The sequence below is a fragment of the Triturus cristatus genome, chromosome 8 (assembly GCF_964204655.1).
Source record: "Triturus cristatus chromosome 8, aTriCri1.1, whole genome shotgun sequence".
NCBI classification, from domain to species: domain Eukaryota; kingdom Metazoa; phylum Chordata; class Amphibia; order Caudata; family Salamandridae; genus Triturus; species Triturus cristatus.
Genome location: NC_140591.1, coordinates 1,678,370,001 through 1,678,378,931, shown reverse-complemented (window position 1 = coordinate 1,678,378,931; position 8,931 = coordinate 1,678,370,001). Strand labels below are relative to the sequence as shown.

The window sequence follows — 8,931 nt, the reverse complement described above, 5'->3', positions numbered from 1 at the left end:
GACAAGAAACAAGGTACTGTACTTACGAACTCGACCGCGAGCTCGCCTCGGATCCAGGGTCCGCAACGTTCTGATTTCCCTGTCATCTGCCGTGTGCTTCCCGGTCGTCGCCTCAGCCCGGAGTGTGCTGAGGCCTACAGTCACCTTGTGCCCACCTAAAGAACTTTCCGTACAAAGAGAACTTTACCGCATTCCTAAGAATTGTGGCCCCATCAGTTCAACGTTACTGGGCCTTGTATTTAACTCTGCTGAAACTACATAAAAGCTTATTTTTATATACTACCTGTTTGGTGTCCATTTGTGGTGCATGCAGGGGGTTTACCGTATGTGTAATTGCATTTGCTTAACCGTGTACGCCTGAGACTTAGCCTAGACTGCTCGCGCCACGCACCTAGAGGGTGAGCAGGGGTTATTCTGGGGAGTCATCCTTCGCCCTGACAAGAAGTAAAGGGTCCCTGCTTGTTGTGGGTTCACACCTGCGTCAACCAGAGCCCCCTCATTTCTAACATCTACCAAGGGAAGCTTAGAAGTTGAGAAAAATATATTGCTTCTTCTGAACATGTCAGAAGGTTTAGAAGGGGGTACCTGGTAGTTCTTATTAAAAAGGGGTATTTATTTCGAGTTTACTTCTCTTTAATGCAGAAGGTAACGATAAATTAATCGAGCACTGACAAAGCTAATAGCTCTGAATTTAATGTGCAAAATATGAATACAATGCTCTTTAAATCTAATCCTATCGCCTTTGGCACAGCTTTGTTACCTGAAAACATAGATAGAGACGACCAATGCAGAGGAGACAGACGAAGAAAGCAATGTAAACATTCATACAGAGAAAACAATAGGAAAATAAAATGCAAGCACAGGTAACTTGAAAGCTACAGGCGAACAAAGGGAAAAACAGACAGGGAAAACATATCGAGGAGTCCTGACCAAAACTTGAAAAACATACTACAGCGGAAAAAAAAAAAGAAAAATAACTATTTTCTTTATACAACGCAAATAATGTATTATGTGATGATTAAGTTTCTTGTACAGATGTAAATTAATCTGTCACGCATTACATTGTTAGATACTCCACAGGAGAGTGAGTGATACACCAAACGGCCAACAGAACGACATGAAAGAGTAACACTCCTATGAATAGAGGTAAAGTACACTGTGCTTTTTAAAGAATTGGTAACAATGGGTCTTTCAGACAGCTGCACTGTCAAGCCAGTCCTAATAACCAACGGGATAGCCAATACATAAACTGCAGCACAGACACATAATCTATGCACATGAGACTAAGTTCCCATAAATTCACATATATAGAGAAAGCAACACCAATGCCACCAATCATGAACATACGGGGCAATAGGCCTAAAGATATTTACATAGTGTGGAAGGGTTCACTAAGGATGTGCTCTATTAAGCGCTGCTGTTTTGCATCGCATTGCGTACAGTGCTGTACTTTAATGTGCTGTGTACTGTTGTGTTATGTTATATTCTGATTTGATGTTCACTGCTCTAATTGAGTGCCAAGGGGTTTCCCATATTGAATCGGATATCCGGATTTCTATCGGAAGCCCGAAAAAACCACAATCCTGCTAACACCACGCGGGCTCACCACTTTTCCGCGGAAAAAAACACCCCCACTAACTCAACCATGTCGAAGTCATCTTCTGCAATATGCTCATTAACCGTTGGACGGGGATATATTCGTGTTGCCCAATCCTAAGCCAGCACTAACCCTTGCTGCTCTAATGACACTACAACATTCCACTGCCCAGTTATTGTTCCCAAGTGACGTGCACCGCCATCCTTCCCCCGACCGCCCATACAACAATGGTGTTCCTTACAAATTAAGAGTAGATGTTAAAAGTTGTTTGGTACCTTGTTCCTAGTACCTAATACGCTTTCAGCCACCGACTGAACACAGCATTCCTTAAACTAGAGGTTCGGAACAGGTAGCCAGAATACGCTTTCAGCCACCGACTGAACCCAGCATTCCTTAAACTAGAGGGTCGGATCAGGTAGCCTGAGCGAACGAAAGAGGTTCTGACACTCTTTTGCACGACCTGGTTAAAACAAACGACAAAACACGCTACCACTGTCGGAAGCTCTATCATCGAGTATGGTTGATTCGTGTTCTTTTTGTGCCCCCGGTGTTCCACTCGGTGCAAGGTGCAACTGCTCTCAGTTCAGTTTGGAAAGACAAGTCCTAGAAGTGCTGTTTGCCCATATGTATTGCACAACTCTGTCCCAACTGTTTCTTTTACTGTGTTGCTCTAATTTCCGTGTCCGAGTATGTCTGACGCCTTCACTGCAGAGTAAAACTGGGAGCCCCCCCAACCAGTGACTGCCTGCCTGCGTGCTGTTATCCCCTCAGCCCACTATAACCCTCAGCCCCGCCGAGGCCTGAACCCGGGACCCCCAAAATACCACAACCGGGCTGGCCCACCCCATCATAACAGAAAAAAGGGGAATATCGAGCCGGACAAATGAAAGGGAATTAAACCTGTCCCCTGAGAGTCAGCGTCTCAACCTTAACCATTATGCCACATTAGCTCCGGATCCCGGTGCCCCTCAGCCCTGCCGAGGCCCAACCCTGGGCCCCTGGGCCCCTCGGCATCGGACACTTGGGCTGACCCTCCCAATCCTAACGGAAACGGATATTGATACAAACACCATCAAAGGGAATTAAATACGTCGCTTTGAGAGACAGCGTCTCATACCTTAATCATTAGGCTACAGTCGCCACAGATCCCGGTGCCCCTCAACCCGCCGAGGTCTGAACCTGGGCCCCACAGCAATGGACAACCGGGCTGACCCTCACCCCCGCCGGGGCCCGAACCTGGGCTAACCCTCCCCATCGTAACGGAAAAGGATATCGAAACGGACAAAGTCGAAGGGAAATAAACATGTCACTTTGCGAGACAACATCTCATACCTTACCCCCTAGGCTACTGTAGCAACGGATCCCAGTGCCTCTCAGCCCGCCGAGGCCCGAACCTGGGCCCCTCACCATCGGACAACTGGGCTGCCCCTCGCAATCGTAACGAACACGGATATCAAACCGAACAGAGTCAATGGGACTTCAACATGTCACCATGCGAGTCAGCGACTCATACTTTAACCATTAGGCCACAGTAGCAACGGATCCCGGTGCTCTCTATCCCGCGATTCATCCGCTCAAAAAACGCCACAACGTGCTGCACTCGCCCCCACACACGTGTGTTTGACCATTCACTTATGCTCCGAGCCCAGCACACACCGCTTTATTACCTTACGTGGACTGCAGCTCCGATAATTACACGTTGCACAACGTAGCAGACTCGTGTACCCGCCACAACATTATAACGCTCTCAGATCTCCCGTGCCCCCACCAGTGTAGATATATGTGTGCCCATAAAGAAGCTAAAGCCCAATCCCATCCACCGCTGGGTTATCGTAATTAGACACAGACCGCGGGTGACCAGCGACTGAAGCCAACGCTCCATTCCCGCGCATTTTTCAAAAAACAAAATTACTGCGCACTTTTAACGCAAAACAATCAAAGGCTCCCTTCCCTTTACCTCATTGCTCCACCAACACACTATGGCACAATCTCCTCTTCCTAGACCGCGCCGCACTTCTCGCCATACTGGCAATCCACTGTACTCCAGCGTCCGGACCTGCAGCAATGCTCTCCCACAGCTGCTGTCCATTAAACTCCCCAAGCGCCGGTCCTCTAACGACGCATAATTCGACGACCTGCACAAATGAGATTAAAAGGAGACCCCTGCATCCCGGGGACGGCGCAGCAAGAAAAGAGAGGGCGAGGACACGGGCGAGTTGCCCTAAATAGGCCCTCGCCCTCTCCCCCCCTTGGGGCGCCCACTCCGGCCGGAAGTGACGTCACGACGTTGACCCGGAAGTTATTCGTGTTGCCGTCCTGTTACTCACGATCACCAATGGGGGGGGGGGGCGTGCCTGGGTGCCCGGGGGGCCGAGTCCTAAGTGCGCGCTTCATTATATTTCGCGCTTGTCAAACTCACAGTCTGCTTAAAAAGGTGAAATGACTTTGTATCTATTGATATGTGCGTCACTGAAAACAACTAAGGTTAAAGGGGCATTATCGTTAGGTGGAAACACCAGTTAAAACAAACCATACCACCGAAAGTCACCAGTTATAGTTATTTCAAGTTACTATATCTCGTGCCCTATGTTAACTATACCTCGATCCCCCGCCATGCACAGCTCTGTTAACAATTGCTGCAGCGACGTTATCGATGATGTCATAACTGATACAACAGATGGGGCAGTTAGCAGGACAGGAGTTATAGTTACTATAACTGGTGAATTTCAGTGGTTTTGTTTGTTTAAAACTGTAGGTTTTAATTGACATTTTCACATATCTGTAACATCCCTTTGCTTTTTGAGCATTACTGGTTCCTCTGAAGGACAAGGGCTGCTTTAAAATAAGTTCTCCGTTTGGAAATGTCACACAGCGATGGTGGTCTGGTGTCCCTCGCAGGCCACCATCCCTGTATTCCTAGCCAGCCCCAGGGGGTTGCAAATTGCGTCCTGCCCAATCAATATTCATTGGGCACGTGGTTCTGCAGTCCCCTGTGACTGAACATTTATTTAACTGACCTATTCATATATAGGTCAGTTTGCAAAATGAGATATTCGTTGCAAAATTTCAGTGCGCAATTTGCAACCAATGTCTACATCGAATGCAAAGAAGTTGAGAGATATATGAAAAAAACATGGAAGAGGGGGTCACGGCTAGAACCTTCGATGGATTAAAACATTTTTTTTTAAAAAGAAATGTAACAAGAGGGAAACAATTCAGTTAAACTGGTGACCGAGTCCCAGTGAGGAGAGAAATATTAAGAGTTCAAACAAGTGCTAATCAATCAATTAACACACTAGATTCGTAAAGCGCGGCTAATCACGGCGAGGGCTTCTAGGCGCTGATGAACAGAATCATTCTCTTAAACGTGCCGCTGCGCCAAGTTTGGAAGAAGCGATGTGAGTATAAGGTAAGACGTGAGGAAGGCATCAATACTGGGCTTCTCTCCAGAGGCCGGAGAATTATTGTCTGTGCTAGGAAGGTTCCGGAAGAACCCGGATTAGAGGGAGAGACTGCAAAGGACACGTCGGTGAGGGCGAGGCAGCGGCCGAGGATCACACTTGGCATCACGGGGTACGACACGGCTCTTTCAATGCAACAGGAACACCGGAAAAAATAACGAAACCATGAACTAACATGAGGAAATGCTGCTCAGGGGGTCAATGCTGCTGGGAGATGTTACCCTGGCAATACCTGGCCCTGCGGTGACGTCACTCACGCAGTGACTATGGACAGGGCGTCACCCCGAATGCGAGGTGTGCCGGCCCCACTGAAGGGCTGTATAAAAGCCATCGTCGCTCAGCTCCAGAGATCTCTCCCCGCCGTCTCCAGAAGCATGAAGGCCGCAAGCTCCCTCGTTCTCCTCGCCCTGCTCGCCCTCTGGGCGGGGGCTGCTCTGGCAGCACCACGAGGTAAGAGCCGGAACCAGGCCCGGCTCCAGGAATTTTTATTTGGGTGGGCCAACGGTGCATTTGGGTGGGCCACTCCGGGCTCGATTTGTCGCATATATGTCTGGGCAGGCCTGCTTCAGGGCCCTCCTTTATCTCTTCTGAGTCTTACAAGGCCCAGTAAAACACACTCTTTTCCAAATCTCTTTCTAAATATTATCACGCTCAAAAAGTGTTTTTTTCCATGTAAAGTTCCTTTGATGGGAAGAGGAGGTTCCTGAGGTGGGAGTATAAGGCTCCCTCTGTGCCAGCCTTCAGGGAGAATCCCTCTCCATTACTACCTCCACCTGACCCCAGACTCTGCAACGCACTCCCTTACAGGCTCCCTCTGTGCCAGCCTTCAGGGAGAATCCCTCTTCATTACTACCTCCACCTGACCCCGAACTCTGCAGCGCTCTCCCTTACAGGCTCCCTCTGTGCGAGCCTTCAGGGAGAATCCCTCTTCATTACTACCTCCACCTGACCCCGGACTCTGCAACGAACTCCCTTACAGGCTCCCTCTGTGCGAGCCTTCAGGGAGAATCCCTCTTCATTACTATCTCCACCTGATCCCGGACTCTGCAGCGCACTCCCTTACAGGCTCCCTCTGTGCGAGCCTTCAGGGAGAATCCCTCTTCATTACTATCTCCACCTGATCCCGGACTCTGCAGCGCACTCCCTTACAGGCTCCCTCTGTGCGAGCCTTCAGGGAGAATCCCTCTTCATTACTACCTCCACCTGACCACGGACTCTGCAACGCACTCCCTTACAGGCTCCCTCTGTGCGAGCCTTCAGGGAGAATCCCTCTTCATTACTATCTCCACCTGACCCTGGACTCTGCAGCGCACTCCCTTACAGGCTCCCTCTGTGCGAGCCTTCAGGGAGAATCCCTCTTCATTACTACCTCCACCTAACCCCGGAGTCTGCAACACACTCCCTCACAGGCTCCCTCTGTGCGAGCCTTCAGGGAGAATCCCTCTTCATTACTACCTCCACCTGACCCCGGACTCTGCAACGAACTCCCTTACAGGCTCCCTCTGTGCGAGCCTTCAGGGAGAATCCCTCTTCATTACTATCTCCACCTGATCCCGGACTCTGCAGCGCACTCCCTTACAGGCTCCCTCTGTGCGAGCCTTCAGGGAGAATCCCTCTTCATTACTATCTCCACCTGATCCCGGACTCTGCAGCGCACTCCCTTACAGGCTCCCTCTGTGCGAGCCTTCAGGGAGAATCCCTCTTCATTACTACCTCCACCTGACCACGGACTCTGCAACGCGCTCCCTTACAGGCTCCCTCTGTGTGAGCCTTCAGGGAGAATGGCTCTTCATTACTACCTCCACCTGACCCCGGACTCTGCAATGCACTCCCTTACAGGCTCCCTCTGTGCGAGCCTTCAGTGAGAATCCCTCTTCATTACTACCTCCACCTGACCCCTGATTCTTCAACGCACTCCCTTACAGGCTCCCTCTGTGCGAGCCTTCAGGGAGAATCCCTCTTCATTACTATCTCCACCTGATCCCGGACTCTGCAGCGCACTCCCTTACAGGCTCCCTCTGTGCGAGCCTTCAGGGAGAATCCCTCTTCATTACTACCTCCACCTGACCACGGACTCTGCAACGCACTCCCTTACAGGCTCCCTCTGTGCGAGCCTTCAGGGAGAATCCCTCTTCATTACTATCTTCACCTGACCCTGGACTCTGCAGCGCACTCCCTTACAGGCTCCCTCTGTGCGAGCCTTCAGGGAGAATCCCTCTTCATTACTACCTCCACCTAACCCCGGAGTCTGCAACACACTCCCTCACAGGCTCCCTCTGTGCGAGCCTTCAGGGAGAATCCCTCTTCATTACTACCTCCACCTGACCCCGGACTCTGCAACGAACTCCCTTACAGGCTCCCTCTGTGCGAGCCTTCAGGGAGAATCCCTCTTCATTACTATCTCCACCTGATCCCGGACTCTGCAGCGCACTCCCTTACAGGCTCCCTCTGTGCGAGCCTTCAGGGAGAATCCCTCTTCATTACTATCTCCACCTGATCCCGGACTCTGCAGCGCACTCCCTTACAGGCTCCCTCTGTGCGAGCCTTCAGGGAGAATCCCTCTTCATTACTACCTCCACCTGACCACGGACTCTGCAACGCGCTCCCTTACAGGCTCCCTCTGTGTGAGCCTTCAGGGAGAATGGCTCTTCATTACTACCTCCACCTGACCCCGGACTCTGCAATGCACTCCCTTACAGGCTCCCTCTGTGCGAGCCTTCAGTGAGAATCCCTCTTCATTACTACCTCCACCTGACCCCTGATTCTTCAACGCACTCCCTTACAGGCTCCCTCTGTGCGAGCCTTCAGGGAGAATCCCTCTTCATTACGGTCACCACCTGACCCCGGACTCTGCAGTGCACTCCCTTACAGGCTCCCTCTGTGCGAGCCTTCAGGGAGAATCCCTCTTCATTACTACCTCCACCTGACCCCAGACTCTGCAGCGCACTGCCTTACAGGCTCCCTCTGTGCGAGCCTTCAGGGAGAATCCCTCTTCATTACTACCTCCACCTGACCCCGGACACTGCATCGCACCCCTTACAGGCTCCCTCTGTGCGAGTCTTCAGGGAGAATCCCTCTTCATTCCTACCTCCACCTGACCACGGACTCTGCAACGCACTCCCTTACAATCTCCCTCTGTGCGAGCCTTCAGGGAGAATCCCTCTTCATTACTACCTCCACCTGACCCCGAACTCTGCAGCGCTCTCCCTTACAGGCTCCCTCTGTGCGAGTCTTCAGGGAGAATCCCTCTTCATTACTACCTCCACCTGACCACGGACTCTGCAACGCACTCCCTTACAGGCTTCCTCTGTGCGAGCCTTCAGGGAGAATCCCTCTTCATTACTACCTCCACCTAACCATGGAGTCTGCAACACACTCCCTCACAGGCTCCCTCTGTGCGAGCCTTCAGGGAGAATCCCTCTTCATTACTATCTCCACCTGACCCCGGACTCTGCAGTGCACTCCCTTACAGGCTCCCTCTGTGCGAGCCTTCAGGGAGAATCCCTCTTCATTACTACCTCCACCTGACCCCGGACTCTGCATCGCACCCCTTACAGGCCCCCTCTGTGCTAGTCTTCAGGGAGAATCCCTCTTCATTACTACCTCCACCTGACCACGGACTCTGCAACGCACTCCCTTACAGGCTCCCTCTGTGTGAGCCTTCAGGGAGAATCCCTCTTCATTACTACCTCCACCTGACCCCGAACTCTGCAGCGCTCTCCCTTACAGGCTCCCTCTGTGCGAGTCTTCAGGGAGAATCCCTCTTCATTACTACCTCCACCTGACCACGGACTCTGCAACGCACTCCCTTACAGGCTCCCTCTGTGCGAGCCTTCAGGGAGAATCCCTCTTCATTACTACCTCCACCTAACA

At 51.3% G+C, this 8,931-nt stretch overlaps 1 protein-coding gene across 3 annotated transcripts in view; it reads left to right on the top strand.

Annotated features, from left to right (window-relative positions):
• The first annotated feature begins 1,094 nt into the window (after positions 1-1,094).
• LOC146808579 (uncharacterized) overlaps positions 1,095-8,931 on the top strand; it is a 184,000-nt gene continuing 176,163 nt past the window's right edge. For 2 of the 3 annotated variants that reach the window (XM_085620644.1, XM_085620643.1), the window contains exon 1: positions 5,401-5,508. In XM_085620644.1, the coding sequence (XP_085476770.1) occupies positions 5,433-5,508 (76 nt within the window). In that variant the 5' untranslated portion in view covers positions 5,401-5,432. Of the gene's footprint in view, positions 1,147-5,400; positions 5,509-8,931 lie in introns of those variants that run through there. The other variant, XM_085620645.1, reaches the window with a different exon arrangement.